Source organism: Bombina bombina, chromosome 4 (genome assembly GCF_027579735.1).
Source record: "Bombina bombina isolate aBomBom1 chromosome 4, aBomBom1.pri, whole genome shotgun sequence".
In the NCBI taxonomy this organism is placed as follows: Eukaryota; Metazoa; Chordata; class Amphibia; order Anura; family Bombinatoridae; genus Bombina; species Bombina bombina.
Genome location: NC_069502.1, coordinates 789,565,201 through 789,591,771, shown reverse-complemented (window position 1 = coordinate 789,591,771; position 26,571 = coordinate 789,565,201). Strand labels below are relative to the sequence as shown.

General features: G+C 38.8%; 1 protein-coding gene across 1 annotated transcript in view; it reads left to right on the top strand.

Moving 5' to 3' along the window:
• The window catches only part of COG2 (component of oligomeric golgi complex 2), a 206,207-nt gene that overhangs the window by 5,847 nt on the left and 173,789 nt on the right, over nt 1–26,571 (top strand). Inside the window, exons 3-6 of the mRNA XM_053711176.1 lie at nt 6,389–6,454; nt 11,624–11,704; nt 15,860–15,960; nt 20,718–20,826. Coding sequence (XP_053567151.1) covers nt 6,389–6,454; nt 11,624–11,704; nt 15,860–15,960; nt 20,718–20,826 — 357 coding nt within the window. The remainder of the gene's footprint in view (nt 1–6,388; nt 6,455–11,623; nt 11,705–15,859; nt 15,961–20,717; nt 20,827–26,571) is intronic.

The following is a 26,571-nucleotide window of genomic DNA, read 5'->3' as shown; positions in this document are numbered from 1 at the left end:
TGTGCGCTGATGGTAAATACATTGTTATCCGATGGTTCTGCATTTTTAGTTCCCCCTGAAGGTTGCGCAATGCGCTAATTCGGCAGTCGACGTGTGATGAGAAACGATGACGCAAGCGCAACAGTACGTGAACTTCTGCAATAACTGATTTGCGAGTCGCATCTAAGAGGGGCATGGATAACTACGGTAAGCTAGATTTATCCATAGGGGCTGAATTTGGGGGCCATATCGAACAGTCTGGATTCACTGTTTAAAATGTAGTTGGGACACAATACTATTTGAGGAAGCAAATTTAAAAGTTGCAGACTACTCATCAGGATAAGATCTTTGCAATAAAGTAAGTTTATATGGGGTGTTTACTGTCCCTTTAAAGTTTTAATTAATTATTTAATTAGAGCATTACATTTCTCCCCTCCATTTTTGTTTTCAATGTACTTCTAATATCAAAATGACTTTCTTGTATCCTTCGTTAAAAACTAGCTTTTCATGAATGCATACCTAGGTATGCTTCTGATAATGCACGTCTTGTGCGCTTATATGATATTATTTGTGACAGTGTTTTAAAATGTTTTGAACACCACTGACATAAGGTTTTTGCAACAATATTTGTAACAAACAGCTGCCATATAGTGTTAAAGACGCATGCTCCTGAGCCTGCTAAAGTTTTCTATAATGGAGATATTTACAGTAGAAGCAATCTAGATTTTTGTAATTGCATATTGAACTAGAATCATGACATTTTAATTTTGAGCAAAATACCGGAGAATTTTTAGCATCTTTAACTTTTTCAAAAACTTTTTTTTTTTTTACACACCACTTGGGCAGTTATAACAAATACCTGTAAAAGCTTTTGTTCAGAAATGGCAAAGCCATGCATGTCTGCCATTGTTCTTTTTTGTAATTAGAAGGCTAATTGCATCTTTGTACCACACTTCTGAAATTCCCAGCAGTGAAGGGGTTTAGTAGTTAGCTGGTAAGGTAAATAGCATTGTAGTGTAGAGATTACCCTGACACCTCCCTGATCCTTCCCAAATAGCTCTCTTCCCCAACACATTCCTCACCACCATCTTAGGTACTGGCATACAGTCTGCCAGTATGCAGTTTAGGGCGGCTATGTGTTTTTTGTTTTGTGTGGGGGGTTTTCTGCAGTGTAGAGATCTCTCTCCAACCTTCCCACCTCCCTGATCCCTCCTAAACACCCTCTAATTCTCCTCTCTCCTTAGGTACTGACAGCTATTTGCCAGTACCCAGTTTATAGGTATTTATGATTTAATTGTATTTATTAATATTTTTTTTACCTGTCTCCCCTCACCCTCCCACCTCTCTGCGATCATTATATAGGCCCCCCCCCTCTAATTTCCCTTTTTCTGTAGTGTGGCAACCCATTCCTCCCTCTCTCTTTTAAACTTATTTTCCATAGCGTAGGGTCCCACCCCTCGCTCGCTGGGCTGGCCACCCAACTTCCCACACCTCCCACCGGCTCCAACTGTCTGTAACAACCTGGCAATCTGGCTTCATATTGTAAAGGAGCACCGATCATGCTCAGTTACTATATGGAGGTAGATACCCAAAACACACAAACAGCAAGTCTCAGTTGTCAAGTTGCTTGGGCTGTTGGATGTTGATCTATGTTATGCAGTACACTTGCCTTTGCACCGCATTAAGTAGATCTACATCCAATTGTGGTAAGGGGTTAAACTTGTGTTATGCTTGTACTGCTGCTGTTTTTATCAAAGGAGACCTCCTTATAATGTGCTTGAAGTTTAAATAGTTTGTAAATGTAACTCTTTAAAGTGAATGTCAATTTTGATGCTAAAGTGCCCGGTTTTTAAAAATTTGATTAAAAACAGGGGCACTTTAATTCATCAAAATTTACATTTCACTCCTGTTGTGAAAAAAAAACTTACCTTTTAACCTTGACAGCAGCTCCAGCTTCCTCCGGTGGTCGCAAGCCATTTCTGATGTCAGAAATGATGGATAGGTCATCCTCCAATAACGGCTCCCCCCCCCCCCCGGGGGAATCAGTGTTTGATTCAATGCTGTGATTGGAGGAAGCCGTATTCCTCATTTTAGACCCAGGAAGAGGCTTTGCGACGGGTGGAGGAAGCTGGAGCTGCTGTCAAGATTAAAAGGTAAGTATTTTTTTTTTTTCTCAACAGGAGTGAAATGTAAATTTTGATGAATTAAAGTGCCCCTGTTTTTAATCGAATATTTAAAAACCGGGGCACTTTAGCATCAAAATTTACATTCACTTTAAGATCTATGTGTAGAAGTTTAAGTAACGGTGAGGGTGTAAATTTCTGATGCCTGTGTGTCTAACTCTTAGTTTATAATTTAGTCAATCCATGCAACAAGTCAGATAGAGCATGTATTTTAAAATAACTTTCCAATTTACTTCTATTATTAAATTTGCTTTGTTCTCTTGGCATCCTTTGTTTAAAGAGTAGCAATAAACTTCTGGGAGCAAGCTGAACACATTTGGTGAGCCAATAGCAAGAGGAGCATATGTGCAGCCACCAGTTAGCTCCCAGTAGTGCATTGCTGCCTTTGAGCCTACTTTTATGTATGCTTTTTAATAAAGGATACTAAGAGAACAAAGCAAGTTAGATAAGATAAATAAAATTGGAAAGTTGTTAAACATTCTATTCTTTATAGTCCCTTTAAATAACAAGAGGATGGGGACCAGCACATACTTATCTCTTCTTTATTGTTCTTACACTTCTCTATATTAAAGGGACAGTATACACTCATTTTCATATAACTGCATGTAATAGTCATTACTATAAAGAATAAGATGCACAGATACTGATATAAAAATCCAGTATAAAACTGTTTAAAAACTTACTTAGAAGCTGTCAGTTTGGCTCTGTTGAAAAGGTTGCTGGAAAGCCCACTGCATGTGGCAAATAAGACACTCCCCCCCCCCTTCTTTTGCATATGAAAAGACCCTTTACACAAACAGGAGCAAGCTGGAGAAGGTAGCTGACGGTATTCACATAAAACTTTGGGGCTTGGTTAGGAGTCTGAAAATCAGAGCAATGTTATTTAAAAATAAGCAAAACTATACATTTATTTAAAAGAAAAACTTTATGGGCTATATAAATAGATCATTTACAAAACATTTATGCAAAGAAAAAATGAGTGTATAATGTCCCTTTAACAGTAACTAGAAAATGCTGATTTTTTTTCTCTGATGTGCACAATATACTGTGATAAACAACCAGTGATGTTAGCTGCTCTTAAATCTGACTAGGGACTGTAGCAAAATAGCCGTATGGGGAATGGGAATTACGTACATATTCCTAGCTGATATTTTTAACTACTTTTTGTTGCAAAATATTTAATAAATGTCAGTTGCATGATTTTTATATATATATATATATATATATGTATAGCAGGCAAATAATTTCAAGCACTCTGGGCTTCTGACAACAAGAACAAAATTTATTGTAGTGACGTTTCGGGACCAAAGCTGTCCCTTCTTCTGACAAACAAATAGTGCAAAAATCAAACTTAAATAGGCCCATCAGACCCTCCCCTATGTTGCCACCAATCACAGGTAAGCGTGTGCAAAAAACTAAAGACCAAACCAAAATAAGGTATGGATAAGTGATAAACAAATGTGTAGTTGTAAATGTGTAAAAGTGTCACAAAATATCAACATAAATATCAGATTTCCTGTTGTATCCATACAGCTTACTTATAGTCATTGGGACCGATAGTATATGGGCTTATCCCATTGACTCAGCTATTCTACAATAGACACAAATGTTTTTAAATCTTTTATTTATGTGTAGTTTAATTTTTTATGTTTCTTTATCCTTCTTTTAATGTGTTTGTCCCTTTCTTTCACTATGCACCACAAGGGGCTATTCAGTACACGAATAGTTTTTCACCCATATGTTTTCACTAAAATTGATTCGAGCCTGATCAGATCTATATCTGAGATTCACACCTACCAAGTGCTTGGTTTGTATATTTAGATTTAGGTTATGTCTTGATACTATCCATCTGTGTACGGATGGTATGATCCCCCTGTTACCATTAGTTACAATGGTTATATATATATTGCTTCGTACCTATCTCATCTTCTTGCTTGTGACTGAGTTTTCTGTGGATTTAGAATATCTTGAATATACACATGTGATTAGACTTTTACAGCCATATAGAATATTTCTATATAATATTTCTTTGCTATTCCACTGAGATATAACCTTACCAGGTTATAGGTTGTGGTTGATGTATATGTACAGTCTCACAGTGATTTGTGACACTGCATGTATTTGGGAATGACAGTTCTTTCATCAGGTGGCGTCATCTAGTTATGACATGGTTGAAGGTGATCGGAATAGTATACTTTAACAGTGCGTACTGGCCTGTCCCTTGGAATAGAAGATGTGGCCTTTTATATGTAATTGCTGGGATACTGAGATATCATTTATATGTTTACGGTAATTGTTAGGTGGACAATTGGTCATCAGTGTGTTTGATGTGGGGTAGGAATATTGAGCTGCGGGTACATAATTTTCCAGTGTTTGCTATATCTGGAAACTTTATTTACTGATTAGAATTGTGCCGTCTCAAAAGTTGGGGGAGTGTTGTAGCAGGGTGAAGTCATTTACCCCTGAGCCTATCAGCGCTGCTGGATTAACCAGCCACTGGAGTTTGGCATGGGGGTGTGTGTTGGAGCACCTATCAGGATTGGTGATGACGTTGTGTTTATGCTCCGTGCTGTTGTGGTATCCTTATGTAGTGGCGATCGGGCTGCGTGATGAGTGTGCGGATATGTGCTTTACAAGTAGATATATAGAATTATGCACCAGGTCAATGATCTAGTCGCTAAACATGAAACTCAGTGTGTGTACGCTTTTCTTTTCTTTTATTGCTATACCACAATTGCTCCTATGAATGGGGAGAGGCGTTTTTCATGCTTGGCCTATTAGAGTATGAGGGGTGTGTTCTCATATGTTATGTTGATATTAGTTCTCAGCGGTGATCTGATCCCATTGTTTATATTATACCTAATGCGGTTTAAAATCCCTTTGATAGATGCACGGATAACTCACAGCATGAGGAGTATTGTGATTCTATGAGTAGATGACCCTTATATGCACATTTGACAGAATTGTTGTGACTATGCACTAGAACCTATCAATGGTGAGGGGTGTTTACCTTGTGAAGTGGTAGAATCCATTTTGTGCACTTGTATGGAGGGGTGAATCTCCGATATTTATTATTTGAATCTTCACTAAAATGCTTTTGCAATTTGATCTGTGTGATCAGAGTTCACTTAGACATATGATGATTACACAACACTAATACAGATATTTATGTTGATATTTTGTGACACTTTTACACATTTACAACTACACATTTGTTTGTTATCACTTATCCATACCTTATTTTGGTTTGGTCTTTAGTTTTTTGCACACGCTTACCTGTGATTGGTGGCAACATAGGGGAGGGTCTGATGGGCCTATTTAAGTTTGATTTTTGCACTATTTGTTTGTCAGAAGAAGGGGACAGCTTTGGTCCCGAAACGTCACTTCAATAAATTTTGTTCTTGTTGTCAGAAGCCCAGAGAGTGCTTGAAATTATTTGCCTGCTACATACTACTGAGAGCACCCTGGCAGTTGTGGAGAGTTGGTGAGAGTGCAGATACTGAACTTTGCTATTATATATATATATATATATATATATATATATATATATATATATATATATATATATATATATATATATATATATATATATATATATATATATATATATATATGTGTGTGTATATATATATATATATATATATATATATATATATGTGTGTGTATATATATATATATATATATATATATATATATATATATATATATATATGTGTGTGTATATATATATATATATATATATATATATATATAATCCATCAAAGTAAAGCACTCACCGGGTCTTGACAAATATAATAATAATACTTTATACGTTTCAGGGATTTTAACCCCGTCCTCAGACCTGGTCTGAGGACGGGGTTAAAATCCCTGAAACGTCACCTTATGATACAATAAAGTATTATTATTATATTTGTCAAGACCCGGTGAGTGCTTTACTTTGATGGAATATTTTTGTTTTGTCTCTTTTTAAGTAAATAAATAAACTAAGTGCTATAGTTGTATGTTACAAAATAAAAATTGGATAAAAATTCCTTGAGGTGCAGAATTGTATTACATTTCTTCTCATGGGATTAAAAAAATCTAACAATAAAACAAAGTTTTATGTGTGCTCATAAATCTATATGGCTAGTATTTAACAATAAAATAACTTTGTTTGCTAACATACATTTATTTGAATACTACCAAATTAATAATGTGTATTGTTTTTTTTTAACCTTTTTATTTAGGTTGGAATGGATAAAGCATTGCAACAGCTTTCGGTACCTCTCGGTCAGCTACGTGAAGAAGTTCTGGTGCGGAGTAAAATTGTTATCTTTTAATTCATTTTATACTGAAATAATTTACTTCTGGAAAGGTTTTATGTTTAGTGCTTGCATACTGAGACACAAATCTCTGCAAAGGATAAAAAAAAGAAAGAAATACATGAATATATTTCCATTTTTTTTTTAAATTTTATTATTAGGTTAAAAATAAGTTGCATACTTATTTTTTTAATGTTTATTGTACAAATCATCATTAAAAAGAATTATGCTAACTTATGCAATTATATTGTGCTTTCAATAGCAACATTTTTTGTATTATTAGAAAAAGTATTACACTGCCCCTCCCGGCTACTTTATAATGCCACCCGGCCGCTAAATGTATCTGTCAAGAATACTGTAAATATACTTTTATTAAAAATAATTTAACACTTTTTTTAATGTATGTTTTCAGTGGGGAATGGCTTGTCACAGTGATCACATGACCATAGACCACTTTTTTGGGGGGCATTAGTGGACTTCCTTACTCTTGTATACAATCCTGGCTGTCACATTGATTGTGTACACCGAAACTGCCATGGTTACTGTTACTGTATTGTTGCTGGATGAAAACTTTGGGGCTTGGTTAGGAGTCTGAAAATCAGCACAATGTTCTTAAAAAAAAAAAAAAAAAAAATTTTTTTATTACATAAACATTCCCAGATGGGCTACATAAATTGATCATCTACAAAATATTTATGCAAAGAATAATCTAGTGTACAATATACTATGCAAAAGAAATAATAATGGATGTGATTGTAATAATTGTATAAATGACCAAACAAAACAAGTGCACTATGTGTAGTATCTTGGAGATGAGAAATTGTGTTTAGAAATTAACCCTTGGCTTAGTAGTAATATTTATTTTAGTAGTAATGTTTCTTTTAAACTATGGGGCCGATTTATCATTGGTCTGTCCGACATGATCCGCTCAGCGCCCCTCTGCAGATTTGCGGCCAATAGGCCGCTAGCAGGTGGTGCCAATCAACACTATCATATTGGATCAGGTCTTAAGACCACTGCTTCATAACGGCTGTTTCCGGTGAGCCTGAAGGCTTGCGCGGAAACAGGGGCATTAAGCTCCATTCGGAGCTTGATAATTCAGCCCCTATATGTGATGCATTTATACATTTTATTAGGAAAAATGACTGGTGTGTAAAACAATTTAGCAACACCAATAAACTAATTATAGTAAGGAAGATTTTGCCACATTGTTTTCTTGGGCAGTTGTAGAAAAGTATTATTATTATTATTATAAATTGTTAAGAAAAAGCAACAAGAAAGAGGCGCCAATGGTGCAGGTCAATGGAGATTTTTGGTGTAACAGACGTATGTGAACACTAGGTACTCACAATATGAGAAGGCACTCAGTTGTGCCGGTAGACACAGGCTGGGTTTTAACAGCAATCCAGCTGGCTGAACTAGGAAGCAGCTCTCTATCAGCATCCAGTAGGAGGAAATCTAAAAAGTATAAGCAGGAATAGAGGCGCCAATGGTGCAGGTAAATGGTGGTACAAATAGCAATAATAGCCCAGTGTACACAGGGTACTCACATTTATGGAAGGCACTCACTTGTACCTATAGAGACGGGCTGGATTTTAGCAGCAATCCAGCTAGCTGATCCAGGGTGAGCTGGCTGGTTCGTGGGTGTTAGAGTGCAGATACTCTAAAGTAGCATAGCAAGGCAGTACCATATATAACACTGAGAGTGGATTTATATAAAAAAATGAATTTATTTAAAACATATAAAAAGGTTTACCACTCATAACAGTGTTAAAAAAGTAATTGGTACATCAGGAATACATGCGACGCGTTTCTCAGTTAAATACTGTTTCCTCAGGCATCAGCCTGAGGAAACAGTTTTTAACGGAGAAACGCGTCGCATGTAATTCCTGATGTACCAATTACTTTTTTAACACTGTTATGAGTGGTAAACCTTTTTATATGTTTTAAATAAATTCATTTTTTTATATAAATCCACTCTCAGTGTTATATATGGTACTGCCTTGCTATGCTACTTTAGAGTATCTGCACTCTAACACCCACGAACCAGCCAGCTCACCCTGGATCAGCTAGCTGGATTGCTGCTAAAATCCAGCCCGTCTCTATAGGTACAAGTGAGTGCCTTCCATAAATGTGAGTACCCTGTGTACACTGGGCTATTATTGCTATTTGTACCACCATTTACCTGCACCATTGGCGCCTCTATTCCTGCTTATTATTATAAATGACTGCTCCCAAATAGTATGGAACAAATAAGTAAATACATTTATATTATATTGCACTAATGGTCACATTTAAGAAATCTATGTGTGAAGTAATTTATCAATACGGAGAAGATATACTTAGTCTGTACGATCCTGCAGGTCTTTGAGTGAGTTTATGGTAAACCCTTCTGAGCTGAGTGTAATTTGCCCATTTTGTTTGTTAGGAGTTTTCCCTTTGCGCTGTTCTTTCCTTGGTGTCTCTTTTCCTTGCAGTCTGTGTGCACTCTTTTAGGGAGAAATATGTAAAAATGGGTCAATATTTTCCATGAATGTGCTTTACTGGCCAGTTCACCCTAATTCCATATAATATAAATAATCTTGCAACACTTATATTGCTTGATAAATAGTAACGACCAGGTGTCATTCTCTGACAATATTATGAATATAAACTAAATATCCTAATTAAAGGAACATAATACAGGTAGCCCTCAGTTTACGCCGGGGTTAGGTTCCAGAAGGAATGGTTGTAAATCGAAACCGTTGTAAATTGAAACCCAGTTTATAATGTAAGTCAATGGGAAGTGAGGGAGTTAGGTTCCAGACCCCTCTCAAAATTGTCATAAGTAACACCTAATACATTATTTTTAAAGCTTTGAAATGAAGACTTTAAATGCTAAACAGCATTATAAACCTAATAAAATAATCACACAACACAGAATATATAATTAAACAAGTTAAATGAACAAAAACATTTGCTAAACAGCATTATAAACCTAATAAAATAATCACACAACACAGACTTTACTTGCATTTTTCTGCAAACAGTTCTTTCTATGCATTCCAATCTGGACTGATTTATAGGCAGGAAGATCTTGTTCCTTTGAAATCTGCTCGATAGCTCAGGTCTGGTTAAACTGATTAATTTCAGCTTGCTTGGCTTTTCTGCAACACAAGCGGACAGCTCCACCTACTGGCTATTTTAATCAATGCACTGCTTCTCATTGCTTTTCAATAGCAGTCACATGACTGGAAAAAAAAGGTTGTTATTCTGAAACGGTGTAAATTGAACCGTTGTAAACCGAGGGCCACCTGTACACATTTGCTAAATCACTTTAAATTGATGCAGCATAACTGTATGCAGCTTACAAGAAAACATCACATGAACATTTCTATGTGAAAAAGGAAGATAGTTTACCTCAAAATCCTTCAGCTCACAAGAATAAGGGCTGTTTAAACAGTTATTCATCAGCTACTGTCCGCTGCATGTTGAAGAAAAAAAAAAAACATCCAATCAGCTTAATCAGTGCTGATGTCATACATGTCATGAGATTTCACTGAGATCTTGTGAGATTTCATAGTAAACTGTGAAATAACATGATTGTGTCTGCACATGCCAGATGCATGCTCCCTTGCAAGTCCTGGGACTAGCATCTTGATTGGCTGCTTAAATTCCCTTTACAATGGTATGTGGCTACTGTGGAATTTTGAGATAAAAAGTATTCCTTTTTTCATTAAGATGTTCAGGTGATATTTTGTAATCTGCGTTTTACAGTTATAGTTATTATCATGTCCCTTTAAATTACCTGTAGTTATTTTTGATTGACCCTCTTGGGTGAAATATGGTGACACATAAAATTACAACAGAATCTTTTTAATTATTTGAATTAAATTGCCCAGACAATATGTCTCCTGCACTTGTCATATTTTCTAAATTATTTGGTAATACAAGAGAATATATCAGTGTACAATTGGAAAGTTCACAAAACTGTCTTAACTATCAAAATGGGAATTCATGAGCTATGAGGAAAACCTCTTTTAGTTAAAAGAAAAACAATTATGTATACACTTGGTTTATAGTTTAATCCATAATGTTCAGAATACTTATGTGTAATTTAATGAATGCAAATAGTTACACACACATATGTAGATATGCATAGACATAGGAAAATGAGATTATATATTTAATATCATTGTTTTGATTTCCTGTTCTGGGATATGTACCTAAGAATTCCATGACACAGGAATTGAAATTCCAATATATATATATATATATATATATATATTTACTAAACATTTTGTATTACAATCTCAAAGTGTTGACATTTGTAGAATTAATTTCACTTGAATGGTCTCCACATCTTTAACAGAAATAAATAAATCTTCACAAGCTAATCTATACAGAGCTGCATCATTAAATGTATTAATATTTTTGATAGCTCCTAGTAGATGGACGCCTTCTTTTTTTGAGACAGATAAATTAATATATACATATATATGTATGTGTTAATATGTATATATAATCATATACATATATATATTTACTGGCAACACATAGTCCCCATAGACCGCAATGTTAAGGCAATTTTGAGTGACGTTTTTTTCTAACACCCCACACCTGCCAACTTTAGCCCCCAAAAACTGCTTAGTGCAGTTTGTTTTTTAAAAAAATAAAAATGCTGCTATCCTTTATTTCATTGAAGCCACTACACACATTTTTTTGGGGGGCAATTGCGGTACATTTAAAAAATAAACCAGAGGTCTGACCTCTGGTTAATTATTTTGAGCGCTAATTGCTACTGGGAGCTTGTGATGTAGCCATAAATCAGCTATTTCAAATGCCAAAATAAGGGTAAAGGTGCTACTTGTTAAAAATGTAATAAAATCCATCAGGTAAAATAGATGATAGGGTACAATTTAAAGGAGAGAAAAGTTTGGGGTAAACTGTCCCTTTAAGTTTAATACAATAAGAGAGATTAACTTTAGAGAAAGTGAGATGTTGCAGTAATGGTTAATAAAAAAATTGTTTTTTTGGTGGATGCTACTATAATACGAAGAAAAATAATCCTGATATTTAAAATGTTATAAATGTATGTGTGTCATTTTAGTATGTAAAGAGCGCATATGTTTTTGTTTCCTTCAATTTTATTGTCTTTGGTGATTTTTGTCTTTTTGGCAGAGTCTCAAAACATCAGTTAGTGATTGCGTTTGCGTAGTGGACAAAAGTTTGGCCAAACAAGATAATATCAGGAAAAAGAAGGTATGTAGATGCTACCATATTCATAACATTTTCTACTTGCTGTATAAAGCTGTCATTCACTGTCATGTGGCCATTTAATGTCCAACTGAACCTGTCACTTTTGGTAGTGCTTGTCTCTTAGTTACTTAAAAATCGAATTCGCTAGCTTAAAGGGATAGTTAAAGGGACATAAAGCCAATTTTTCCCCCCATTATTCAGATAGAGCATACCAATTTAAAAAACTTTACAATTTACTTAAATTATCAAATTGTCTTTGTATGTTATCCTTGTTGAAAAACAGGAAGGTAAGTTTAGCACTATTTCCTGTCATGTAGTACTCGAGACATGTGCATGCTACCTATCTAGATATCTCTTTATCAAAGAATAACAAGAGAACAAAGCAAATATGATAACAAAAGAGAATTGGAAAGTTGTGTTTTTTTTTGTTATTTAAAGTGAATGTAAATTTTGATGCTAAAGTGCCCGGTTTTTAAAAATTAGATTAAAAACACTTTAATTCATAAAAATTTACATTTCACTCGTGTTGTTAAAAAACTTACCTTTTAAACTTGACAGCAGCTCCAGCTTCCTCCGGTCGTCACAAGCCATTTCTGGTGTCAGAATTGATGGATAGGTCATCCTCCAATCACGGCTTCCCCCCAGGGGAATCAGTGTCTGATTCAATGCCGTGATTGGAGGAAGCCAGATTCATCATTTTAGACCCAGGAAGAGGCTTTGCGATGGGTGGAGGAAGCTGGAGCTGCTGTCAAGATTAAAAGGTAAGTTTTTTTTTTTTTTTTTTTTTTTTTTTTTTTCACAGCCCAAGTGAAATTTAAATTTTGATGAATTAAGGTGCCCCTATTTTACCAATCAAATTTTTAAAAACTGTGCACTTTAGCATCAAAATTTACATTCACTTTAAATTGTCAACCCGACACTGAGGTTGCACTTATCGGCCATGAATTCAGGGATAGTTGACATAGAGCTTGTGTATGGTGAGTTTCTAGGATCCTGTGTTTAAAATATTTAGTTTTTTGTTTTGTTTTTCTTTACTTGGATATTTATTATAATGATAAGTCATCCCTTACGCAATCCCCTCTAGGGTAACCCTATACAGCAAACAAAAGACCCCACTCAAGGGATCTCCTTCTGAATACAAGTACCGCATGCAATGTTAGATATTTTTTTTTTATTATTGAATCAATTTCCTTAGATGTTCAGAGTGAATTGGGTTCCGGGGTGGTACACTGGTGGTCATTTAAGGGGGTGTCACGAGGGTGCCATGTGAATCTTGGTTTTATTCAGGTTTTTGCGTTGGTTTTCTAACCAGGAAGGGTGAGATGTCTTATTGTCATTACTGACACTAAAATCTCTACTTATTAACCCAGCCACAGCTCTTTCATGTAGTTGTGCGTTATGTTTCCTTGCAGACTATAATCACATACTATTTACTAGCGACTAAATTACTAATAGCAATATAAATGTAGTAAGAGGCTACCTACTTATGTTTATTTGCCACACTTAAAGGGACAGTACTCCAGAATTGTTATTGTTTAAAAATATTGATAATCCCTTTGTGATTACCTTGTATCTAAGCCTCTGCAGACTGCCTCCTTATCTCAGATCTTTTGACAGACTTGCATTTTAACCAATCAGTGCAGATTCCTAAATAACTCCACGGGTGTGAGCACAATATTATCTATATGAGACACATGAACTAACTGTGTCTAACTGTCGAAATGCACTGAGATAAGAGGCAGTCTTCATGGACTTAGAAGCATATGAGCAAATTTGATGATAAAAGTAAATTGTAAAGTTGTTTAAAATGACATGCCCTATCTGAAACATGAAGGTTTAATTTTTACTAGACTGTCCCTTTAATTATTAAAAGGGCATTTAATTGATAGGAAATAAGGCTTTATTATACCAGGCCATCTGGGAAATATAGTTCATATGAACCCTACTGAAGTATCTCATATGAACTGTTTTTAAAGTGAAGGTCAATTTTCATCAATGAGTGCACGGTTTTTAAAAATACTTTTAAAAACAGGGGCACTTTCATTGATGAAAATTAACATTGCACCGGATTTGAAGAAATACTTACCTTTTACTTCTGCAAAACCGGATTGCCGATCTCAGCCTCAGTTCCTCTGTACTGACGTCAGAAATGACGAAAACCGGCTTCCTCCAATCATGGCTTGCACCCCAGAGCGTCCAGCTCGTGATGCCTGGCTGTGATTGGAGGAAGCCAGTTTCGTCATTGCTGTGGTCTACAGCAGGAAGAAGAAGGAGGGGGATCGTCGATCCGGCTTTGCAGAAGTAAAAGGTAAGTATTTCTTCAAATCCGGTGCAATGTTAATTTTCATCAATGAAAGTGCCCCTGTTTTTAAAAGTATTTTTAAAAACCGGGCACTCATTGATGAAAATTGACCTTCACTTTAAAGAGAATTCTTTTCTGCATCATTTTTGTTACTTTATCTTTAACATTTCCTTTCGTGTTACCCATAATTAAACTGCGGGGTACAACTGTAGTAGCGGTTGCTACTCACCATGCTATTGATATTTATCCTGTGCTTGCAGCTCTTTTCCAAACAATTTTCTTATTAACCATTTACAAGTGCTAGTTATTACATCTCTGCATCTTCACACTGGGTGCCGCCATCTTGGAATTTAAGTATTCTTGTATCCAGTCACAGATTAGTGATATTGTTGTCTTCTTGACAAGCCGTATCATGCATTTCAGTTTGGAGCGCACGATATAGAGCGGGAGCGGCTGAATTTCTCTATATTATTAAGGGCTTTTTTTTTATATTTGTTATGTAAATTTTAAACTGTGCTTTTAAAATAAAATGACCCTTCTGCTTTTATATTGCACAAGTTGATCCAAAGTGCTAAGTACAAGTGTCAAAACGCCAGTAGCATCACTACCTGTGAAAGGACACTGCTTCTGTCACAGGTTGCAACAATACGTGTGTACCAAAATGGCGGCACTCAGCATAAGAATACAGAGCTTTGCCAGCCGGCTTCTGTAATGGGTTAAATAAGAGCATTGCTTTTAAAAGAGCTTCAGCTACAAGATGAAAAACAATAGCATGGGAGTAGAAACCGTGCTATTGTAGTTGTTCTCAGCAATTTAATGTCCCTTTAACTATAATTGTATATTATTCATGGTTTAAAATGTGTTGATGGCTGTTACATGATACAGGGGGGCCTGAAATGGGGGGGGGGATAAATTTGTCAGAACAATTTTGAAATTCAGAGTAAATGTTGTTGCATTGTCTTTATATTATGCACTTGTCAATTATGAAAATCTACTATATTTAAAGGGACAGTCTACATCTTAGTCATCTTAAAGCCTTACCTTAGATTAAAGGGATATTGAACCCAAAAAAAATCTTTCATGATTCAGATAGAGCATACAGTTTTTAAACAACATTCTAATTTACTTGTATTATCTAATTTGCTTCATTCTCTTGATATCCTTTGCTGAAAAAGCATATCTAGATAGGCTCAGTAGCTGCTGATTGATGGCTGCACATAGATGTCTCGTGTGATTGGCTCACACATGTGCATTGCTATTTCTTCAAAAAAGGATATCTAAAGAATGACGCAAATTGGAATGTTGTTTGAAATTGTATTCTCTATCTGAATCGTGAAATACATTTTTTGGGTTTAATGTCCCTTTAAACTGCAAATAGCACCTTTTTTTATTATGCAGCAGAATGTATAAAAAAGTTATTTTAAAATGAATATTGTTTCTGGCCACTTTGAAATGGCTGTCAAGCTCAGCGTGCTTGTGAGCCTTTTGTGATTGGAATCCATATGCAGCCCAGATTGTGATGTCATCAGTAGGCGCAGCTTGGGAGCCATTTCAAAGTGGCCAGAAACAATATTCATTTTAAAATTACTTTTTTACTGTTCCTGCTGCATGATATAGAAAGGGGTGCAGGAGACTATTTGCAGCTTAATCTAAGGTAAGACTTTAAGATGACTAAGCTGTAGATTATCCCTTTAATGCTCCTTTTAAATAAATAAAAAAAAGTGATGAACTTGCTGGAGTTACAAAGCGTTCACATTTAAACAACAATCAATTTAAATAATACAATTTTTCCCAATCCCGTTTTGTTATAACACAAATGTAAATTGTTTTGTTAAGCATGTAATTCTTCCTTACAGATGTGTGTTTTAAGGATGATTCAAGTTATTCGATCTGTTGAAAAGATTGAAAAAATTTTACACTCGCAAAACTGTAAGGAAACTTCATCGAAACTAAACAGGTCAGTAATAAAAAAAAATAAAAAAAATACACTTATTTAATGATGGAATATTTTAAGATGTGTTTGCTTCCACTTATGAGAAATACAAGATGAAATATTTTGAGGTTTTAAACACTTTTTATCTCACTTTATTTTAGCTGGTTGTGTAAAATAAAACACGTACCATGTGTTTATAATGATACTTGGGTTAAATGAGGAATTGTACTGATTTTTTTTTTATTATGATAATTTTAATGTTTATTATGATTTTAGTCATTTTTATTTTCAAATCTTTTATTTATATTTTAGTAATTTAGTCATTTTTTATTTTTTATTATAGTTTGATCATTTTTTTTTATATAATTTTTGTCACAGTCCAGACTGATAGTCCTTGCAAAAGTAAAATTCAACCTGCTTTCCATAAGTGTATTTGTTTACACTAGAGACCACTAAGAGCATGTTTTTATGTTGCATGCATATATAACTCTCTTAAAGGGACATTAGATACTTTAAGATATTAATATAAAATGTTTAATTATATATAGTAAAAAAAACTTTGCAATATACTTTCACTATTTATGTTGTTCCCTTTTCCTGTAATTTTAATGAATGTTGTAGGCTTTCCAATTCTTGTTAAAAGTGGAAGTACAGACGGCTATATTCCTCAAAGATATTTATAACCGTCCCTAATTGGTCTCAGCAGAAAATTAAAACTAAGATACAACATTGAGGCGCCAACTACTTTATGAACATTTAAACCTTATTTTTCAAGATTTAAACCACTTATATAATTTGTACATAATATTCTAAGGCTATTTTTTGCTCTGAATACATCATTCTGTCAATTATTTATTTAGTGTTCATTGTCCCTTTAAAGAAAAATGGAAGCCAAAATTAAACTTTCATGATTCAGAAATAAGTATATTTAATTTTTTTATTATAAACTCTACGCTCTCTCCCTCTTTCTCTTGGTATCTTTTGCTGAAAGTTTTGTTTGTAGCTATCGTACCGGAGGTGTTCTTCTGCCCATGTTTTAGTCCGAGCTTAGAAGACTTAGGACGGTACTGGAACCTTCAAGTGTGCTAAGGACAGTGTTCAGAGATGTTGTTGAACATAGTTGAGGGCATATTGCTCAAAAAGTTCTAAAAGGCTGCTGACTTAACAAATATTCCTGACCTCCCTTTCCTAGAGTGACTTTGACTTGTTTCCTGGACTTCACCTCTTGCCTCCCCCTTTCTCTGTTACATGTTTGACCGTTTACCTTGCGGCTGACTTTTGGATCTGTATTTTGGAGTATTCTTCTGGTCCCTTCCTGTATTCCTTTACCTTTATTATGGATTGATTTACTGTTTCCTGACCTTAACCTGAAAACTCTCTTGTCTGCTCTTCTGATATTGACACCTTGTTCCTAGCTGCTTGCATGGCTACAGGCCATTGCTTGTTCCAGACTACTTTCCATCTTGCCTCCTGCACAAGTGAATCCAGAATACAGGTAATAAAGGTAATACCCTGACACCGTTATAGCTTGTCAGATCTTTCATCACAGCGTGTCAGAGCCTGTTCTCAGTCAAACTTACACTACAGACTTTGTTAAAGTTCCGACCATTTTGCTCACAGGAGAACCTCAGTTTTGGGCTCATAATTTAGTTCACAATAACCTACTAAATACCTGGTACTCCTTTGTTAGCACTATGAGTATTTTAAATGATGATCCTCATCAGACCTCTTTTGAGCCCTCTGTCAAGAAAGGCGAGGACTATATATCTAATATTTGTTGCATTGTCAGTGACACTAACTGGAATGCCCCTTCTCACCTTGACCAGTTTTGTTTTGATGTTTCTGATACTTTAGAAGATTACCTTTCTCATGTAGGACTACCTACTGAATTAGAAAACACGATTACTCTTGTAATCCAAATTGATAAGAACCTTCTAGAGAGACAGCAAGAGATCCCTTCTCAGTTCCTGTCTTCTCCTTAAGCTGTTACTTTTTTCAGCTTCTACTTGAGTTTTTACTGCGGCAAGATTGGTAACTGCTTACAATACTGTCCCACAAGACCTAAGGAGGAAATATAGAAGTTAACCAGCAACAGTGCATTTTAACAACTTATCAGTCTCATACTTACTCATTACAATCTTTTTAAAATGGCTGTCCAAGACTGTAAAGATTTATTTGATTTCCTTGATTTCACCTTAGCAGCAAATATTGTGATTTTTCTGTGAAAAAGTCTTCCCCTATTCAATTTTTGTGGTAGATGGCAGCCCAGTGGAATTTAGTCATGTTATTAATAGGTGATTACAACCTAGTACATATCCAAGTAGGAGTTTAGAGGAAGATGACTTTTGGAACATGGGCACTTTCAATGTCTGGTTCTGTTATTCATATTGTGTAATGTCCGTGGCACATTGTTGCATTTTCGGAACAATATTTTATGTTCTACTCCCTCTTCCAGGATTCACCCGTGACTTATTTTCAATCTGTATTGTATAGACTCTGTGCCATTCATCTGTTTGCTAAATTGGAGAAATATCTCCAATCTTCTGTAAAATTTTTAGTTCATGTGTTGTGTCTGAATCATATTGCTTTTTACCCTAATACAGTGTTCAGAGCTTTATTGGCTTAGCTCATTTTTACCATCAATTTATTAGGAACATTAATGGTATCTGTGCTTCCTTATCCTAGGTTAAACTACTCTTTCATGGACACCTGAAGCCCAAGGGGCTCTTGAGAAGCTTAAAACTTTTTCACTTTAATGCTCATACAACCTATGTTCAGAAAACTTTCTTCCTTAAAATGGTTGTTTGTAATTCTGCCATTGGAGCCAATTTGTCTCAACACTTGGAACCCAAGCACCAGATAATTTTAATGTGCTCTGAAAGATTTGGGACATCTATTGGATAGCGCTGTTCAGCCTATCACGATTTTCTATTTACCATTCTGGAATATGTTATGCTAAGAGACTTTGTCCTAGACAGGCTCACTGGACTTTATTCCTCACATCAGTCTCTACTTGACATGATTAAGTCCTTTAATAGTACTCCTAACTGTTGTTGTATTAAGGGAAGATTTTTCTTCCTCCTTTGGTTTGTCTAGAAGTTTTGCAGTTATATCACAATTTCTTATCTGCATGGCATGGGAGTATCGGGAAGACTCAAAAAGTAATTTCTAAAACATTTTGGTAGTCTCAGCTGGCCAAAGATGGTTACCAGTTTTTCTTGTTGTGTGATACTTTTGCTGGAGTGAATCATTTTTCCTTGGCTCCTGTTGATCCTCTCCATCATCTGCTTGTTCCTGAGGGACAAGTTTATCTATGCATTTTATTGTGGATTTACTTAGATAATTCCATGACTATCATAAAGAGTTCTGACAGTCATGGAATTATCTAAGTAGTGGTTGACTTTATGACTAAGATGTCTTATTTCATTAATCTGGTATGTATTCCTTCTGCCTGCTTGACTGCTGCTTTGTTCCTAAAGGGAGATTTTTTTGCTTGCATGGTCTGCCACAGAAAGTAATCTGTCTCACAGATTACCTCCCAATTCTGGAAGAACATCCACAGACCATCCACAGACAAAATGGCAGCCAAAAATGGACAAACCAGACTATGGAGCAGTATCTAAGGCATTTTTCTACTTCTCTTCAGAACAACTGGCGGTTTTTGCTTCCTGCGGCTGAATTTGCTTAGAATCAAGCCCACCAGTCTTTTAAGATGTCTTCTTTGCGTCATATGGTTTCCATCCTAGTATTCTTCCAGATGTACTGGCTAGTTTGACTGCCCCACCTAAAAAAACTTTTTTGCAGAAGGTAATGCTTCTTGGGCTCATTTTAGAACTCATACCACCTGGTATATAGATGATTATAATTCCTTCTGCAATCACCTTCTACCTAAAGTGGCACAAGACCTCTTTGAAATAGGAAGAGCTACTATTTTATATAACTTGTCATCTTGTTTATGTAGGTCGAATGGAGCGTGGAGGATAAAAGCGTATGCACAACCCCTATGACCCAAAACAAAACCTTGTTGCAGTTGGTACTGCAAGGATCCACATTTTTGTTGTAATCACCTTTATCCTTGAGACCCCTTATTTGAAAGAACTAACATTTTTGCCTTTAGAAGAGGTCGACTTATATTGTGAGTAATGAGTTAGTGACTCACACGTTGTGACATCACATGCTGTAGCAGTCACAATGTTGTTAACTGCTGGGATATTAGACACAAGCATAGACCAAAGGCCCCTCCTCATTCTTTCACTAGAAAATAAGGAAACGTGTTTTGCTTCTTAGAATGACACAGTGTCTTCTTTTGCTCACGTGTGTTAAAGCAAAAACATTTTTTTTTTTTTTTTTTAAAGGGACATTCTATTATTTTATATTGAAGCATGTTATGTCTAAACAATATCCCTTTTACTATGTCTTTAACAATTTCAAAAGGTAACTCCAGATTAGAATATGGCCAGTGGTTGGTGTATAAACATGCATGCTTGCTTCTGGTTTGTTCACCATCTGTATACTGTATGGAGTGGCAGAGGAGCACACTTTTTAACTTTAAACCCATTTGCAGGGGTTAAACACAAAGTAAAAAAAGAAATGAATCTAAAAATAAAATTCCCCAAGGGGGAAAAAAAGCATTTTTTTTTTTTTTTACAGTAAAATGTCCTTTAAATGTCTATTTAAAGAAAACGCATGTTATTATTCATTCATGGATATTTATCGTTGTACTTTTTTAAATAGGTGCTTTTTTTTTTAATATATTTACTAATTATTGCTTTATTTTTCAGTCCTTCGTTAACTGGACAGATGCTTGAAAGAATTGCGACAGAGTTTAATCAGCTTCAGTTCCACGCAATGCAAAGCAAAGGCATGCCTCTTTTGGACAAAGTGAGACCTGTAGGTATTCTTCAAGTTTATCATCATTTCTTGGAATAATTGTTGATGCAAATATTTCTTTAGTTTTGATATATCCACATCACTATTTAGTTTAGTCTAGTCCAAAATACACTTTCATGATTCAGATAGGGCATGTAACTTTAAAAAAACTTTCCATTTTACTTTTATCACCAATTTTGCTTTGTTCTCTTGGTATTCTTATTTAAAAGCTAAACCTAGGTAGGCTCATATGCTAACTTCTTAGAAGTCCGCCTTGTATCTGAATGGATTTTTACTGTTTTTCACCACTAGAGGGCGTTAGTTCATGTGTGTCATATAGATAACATGGTGCTCACAGCCGTGGAGGTACTTATAAGAGGGCACTGATTGGCTAAAATGCAAGTCTGTCAAAAGAACTGAAATAAGAGGGCAGTTTGCAGAGACTTAGATACAAGGTAATCACAGAGGTAAAAAGTGTATTAATATAACTGTGTTGGTTATGCAAAACTAGGGAATGGGTAATTAAGGGATTATCTATCTTTATCTTTTAAAACAATAACAATTCTGGTGTAGACTGTCTCTTTAAGGAGTTTTGATAGTACTTTGTTCTGTCATACAGCAAAATATTTAATTGTGAACCAGCAGTGACTATTTTTATTTTTGTATCTAATTATACATTTCTTATGTAGCAAGACTTACACAATTTCTTTATATATCTTGTGACGGATACCCCGGATACCCCGACTGGGTAGCTCCGCCAAGCGGGTCCTGCTTCCTCCCTGCCGACTGCAGCTATGTAGCTGGCTAGTGACCACAGCCTGTAACCACCCCTGATGCCCGACAGCACCAGTACTCAGTGTCCCACCCTGTGGCAGACTCCAGCTACCCTGACTGGGTAGCTCTGCCAGAGGGTTCTTCCTTTGCCTTGAACAGGCTGCTATGTAGCCCAGGAAAGTGATTTTAGCTGGAGCTCACCCAAATAACTTGACAGACTAGCATTCAGGTGAAATAAGAACTGATTTTATTGTAAAACATACACTCCTTTTATACACTTAGCTCATCTTGATAACACAAAGGACAATCCCACAATTTTCCCGCCATTCCCGCCCCTTCAGACTTACCGGCACCTCCATAGCAGCCACAGTCACACAGAATCCCAGGACACAGGGGTAGTGGTTTTAGGGTCATTTTAAAGCTCTCGGTCCCCAGATGCCACAGTCCAAAAATCAGTATGATTCGTTACCGGGAACCGGAGTTACAGTCTGTTGAAGTTATGGGGTTAGGGGTGTCCAAAACCCCCAGTTCCCAAAGGAACTCCCCTCCGATAATTACCCCAGCTCTTGTCCTCCCTAGGGGCTACCAATCCCCAAAAGAGCAGAGCTCTAGGGCAAAGGGCTGCTGGAGCGACCAGGGGTAAATTTAGCGGATGTTCTGCTGTCCTGTGGCCGACCGGGAGTTCCAGAAGCCTGGCCAGCCTGAGAGGGGTTAGGCGGGTGTCCGTTGTGAGGTGGCCGACCGGGAGTTCCAGGAGCCCGGCCAGCCTAGGAGGGTTTTCCTGGTTATAAACCAACTCTTCTCTGAACACAAAAACAAGCCAACACAAAGCAAACAAACAGTCTCCAGAGATGGTGGTTGCTTTGAGGAGCCCAAAACCACTGAGAAACAACAGGTGTGAGGTTGTAGGGGGGTGGGGGGTAGCCTTAGCTGTCTGGTATCCGTGACATCTCCCCCCTCCAGTTCGGCAGACCCGGCTAGATCCTTAACGGGTCGGCCTGGGGCTGTCCGACAGTGGCCCTCCATTTCTCGGTTGCTGGGAGAGGTTATCCCATCTCTTCTGAGCTTGGGGCATCCTGGGGGGTTCCTGCTGGCGTTTATACCCTGTGCCCTGGGCGCAGGGATAGTCACATAATGCAAAGTCCCAAACAAGTTTGCTAAGGCTGGCTCCCAAACAATTGCTGTTCCACAAGTTCCAGTGTCCTTAAGTTCCATGGCCACAATGTCTCCCTCTGTGACACTCTGTTGAGTACCTACTGACCCACCCACAAACAAAGCCAGTGTCGGTTTCCCGGCTGTATTCCCACCCCAGACCGGAGGGGGAGGTTGCTCCTTGGTGGGGCAGGTAAAGCTCGGGTGCCCAAACATGTGGCACCAACTGTGTACGCTTTTATCCTCCTTGCCCAATGCAACGCCTGCCCTTGGTGAGAAATACTCTGGGACATGAAAAGTGTAGAGACCCTGCCAAGATATTGAGGGGAGAGTCCGTCTGTCTCTTCTCCCGAGAAGAAGATCTAACGCTGGGGAGGGAGGTCTGCTACTTCCGGTCCATGGGAAACTGTGCTGCCTCTGGAGAGGGAGACCGGCTGTCTCTGCTCCCTGTACGGGGTTCTGCCGCTGGGGAGAGAGACCAACTGTCTCCTCTCCCAGAAAGGGATTCGGCCGCTGGGGAGAGATATTGATACCCGTCTCTCCCTGCAAGGGCTTCTCTGTAAGGGGAGGGAGGACGACTACCTCCACTCCCGAAGGATGGATCTGCCACTGGGGAGAGAGACCGACTGTCTCCTCTCCCGGGAAGAAGTTCTGCTGCTGGGGAGAGTTATCGACATCCATCTCTCCCTGCAAGGGGTTCTCTGTAAGGGGAGGGAGGATGACTACCTCCACTCCCAGGGGATGGCTCTGCTGCTGGGGAGAGAGACCGACTGTCTCCTTTCCCAGGAAGGGGTTCTGCTTACGGGGAGGGAGGACGACTACCTCTGCTCCCAGGGGATGGCTCTGCCGCTGGGGAGAGAGACCGACTGTCTCCTCTCCCTGCTCCTGGCTCTGCCACTGGGGAGAGAGACCGACTGTCTCCTCTCCCAGGAAGGGGTTCTGTTTCCGGGGAGGGAGGACGACTACCTTCCCTCCCAGGGGATGGCTCTGCCGCTGGGGAGAGAGACCGACATCCATCTCTCCCTGCAAAGGGTTCTCTGTAAGGGGAGAAAGGATTACTACCTCCACTCCCAGGGGATGGCTCTGCCGCTGGGGAGAGAGACCGACTGTCTCCTCTCCCAGGAAGGGGTTCTGCTTACGGGGAGGGAGGACGACTACCTCCGCTCCCAGGGGATGGCTCTGCCGCTGGGGAGAGAGACCGACTGTCTCCTCTCCCAGGAAGGGGTTCTGCTTACGGGGAGGGAGGACGACTACCTCCGCTCCCAGGGGATGGCTCTGCCGCTGGAGAGAGAGACCAACATTCATCTCTCCCTGCAAGGGGTTCTCTGTAAGGGGAGGGAGGACGCCTACCTCCTCTCCCTGGTTTCCTGGGGCTGTTGCAGGTGCTGGGCAGAGGCCGGCGGCTCTCTGCCCTGTTGCCAGCGCTTCTGCTGTCGTGGCTCCTTTGTCCAGGTCTATAAGCTCGGGCCCAGGCTGCTGATCTGTATCTAGCAGCTAGTCGTCGCTTATGCTCTGTTGCCAACCTCCATGATTCCCAGAGTGCTGCACCACAGCTCCGTGCAGACTCTGTGGCATGCTGCAGAACTCGGTCTAGCAGCCTCTTGTATGCCTTTTCCAGTCTTGGACAATAAGTGATACCATATCGGATACCAGCTAGGGTACCCCCGAGAGATCTAACAGCTGCTCTCGGGAGTGGCTAATGTTCGTTACTCTCAGTTCCGCCCCGCTCCCAAATTTTGGGTCTTCTGTCAACTTTTCCAATAGTAACCCAGGGCCACTGAAGCCAAAGCCCTCTGTGGGGGAGCAATCCTCCAGCCATGGCCGTACTTGCATAGCGAGCCATCGGAGGTCCCGATAGCTGTCCACCCACATCTCTACCCAAACCAGTCGATCTAGTTCCGATAGCCATTCCTCCATGGGATGCTCTCCCAGGAAAAACACTCTCAATTCCCACCGGACCCAGTACCTCTCATCTGTGGGGAGGACCTTTCCATCACAATCCTTTTCTTGTTGAAGCCTCTCCCTCCATAGTTGCCGGCGGACAATGCTCCTGCAGCTCAGCTGGTCCAGTTCAGAACCCACCGCTGCCACCAATGTGACGGATACTCCGGATACCCCTACTGGGTAGCTCCGCCAAGCGGGTCTTGCTTCCTCCCTGCTGACTGCAGCTATGTAGCTGGCTAGTGACCACAGCCTGTAGTCACCCCTGATGCCCGACAGCACCAGTACTCAGTATCCCACCCTGTGGCAGACTCCAGCTACCCCGACTGGGTAGCTCTGCCAGAGGGTCCTTCCTTTGCCTGGAACAGGCTGCTATGTAGCCCAGGAAAGTGATTTTAGCTGGAGCTCACCCAAATAACTAAACAGACTAGCATTCAGGTGAAATAAGAACTGATTTTATTGTAAAACATACACTCCTTTTATACACACAGCTCATCTTGATAACACAAAGGACAATCCCACAATTTTCCCGCCATTCCCGCCCCTTCAGACAGACCGGCACCTCCATAGCAGCCACAGTCACACAGAATCCCAGGACACAGGGGTAGCGGTTTTAGGGTGATCCAGGGGTGTCATTTTCAAGCTATCGGTCCCCAGATGCCACAGTCCAAAAATCAGCATGATTCGTTACCGGGAACCGGAGTTACAGTCTGTTGAAGTTATGGGGTTAGGGGTGTCCAAAACCCCCAGTTCTCAAAGGAGCTCCCCTCCGATAATTACCCCAGCTCTTGTCCTCCCTAGGGGCTACCAATCCCCAAAAGAGCGGAGCTCGGGGCAAAGAGCTGCTGGAGCGACCAGGGGTAAATGTAGCGGATGTTCTGCTGTCTTGTGGCCGACCGGGAGTTCCAGGAGCCTGGCCAGCCTGAGAGGGGTTAGGCGGCTTTCCGTTGTGAGGCGGCCGACCACGAGTTCCAGGAGCCCGGCCAGCCTAGGAGGGTTTTCCTGGTAATAAACCAACTCTTCTCTGAACACAAAAACAAGCCAACACAAAGCAAACAAACAGTCTCCAGAGATGATGGTTGCTCTGAGGAGCCCAAAACCACTGAGAAATGACAGGGGTGAGGTTGTAGGGGGGTGGGGGGTAGCCTTAGCTGTCTGGTATCCGTGACATATCTTTTCTTTCTTAACCCTTTGTGTGCTAAGCACTTTCCCACCTGGGTGCTAATATTTTTCTAAGGTTTTTTTTTTTATTTTTGGAAAAAAAAATTTAACTTTTTTTTTTTTTTTTTACAGACCCCCAAGACTTACACTGTTAGAAAGGTTAGGCGATTACCTTTCCAACAGTGGGTCTTGGGGTTCTGTAGCTGCTTAGATGCCTGAGATACAGGCTTCTAAGCAGCATGCCCACTGCTCCTATACTTAACATTGTTAAGTATAAATAAAGTTGCGCAGTGACGTCATCCCATCATTGCGCATCACGTGAAGCCCCTGCGATGCCTGTCACTCTACAGGCACGATCAATGGGGTAGGAGCAGTTAGGAGCCCCCAGATCTCCCTCAAGGTGGGAGAGTGCTCATGATGGCTCTGAGCCGTCATTAGCACCAGAGTGAGAAACTCTGACGGCTCAGATCATTAGCACTTAAAGGGTTAAAGTGAAAGTCAATCCTAGCATTTTACAAACGCTAGGATTGACTATTGAAACAAATAAAGGGGACTTTCATTCGTGAAGTATAAGATACTTCATGTGGAAAGCTCCTTTATTTGTTTCAACCGATCGTTGTTCTTAGCTGCTACAACATCCCAGGGATAAAGATTTTTTTTTGCTAAAAGGTGATGTTTTCAACTCTTAGCCAATATCCGTGCGGTAAATCCGGCTCCCATGGGCGCCAAGCCGGTTGT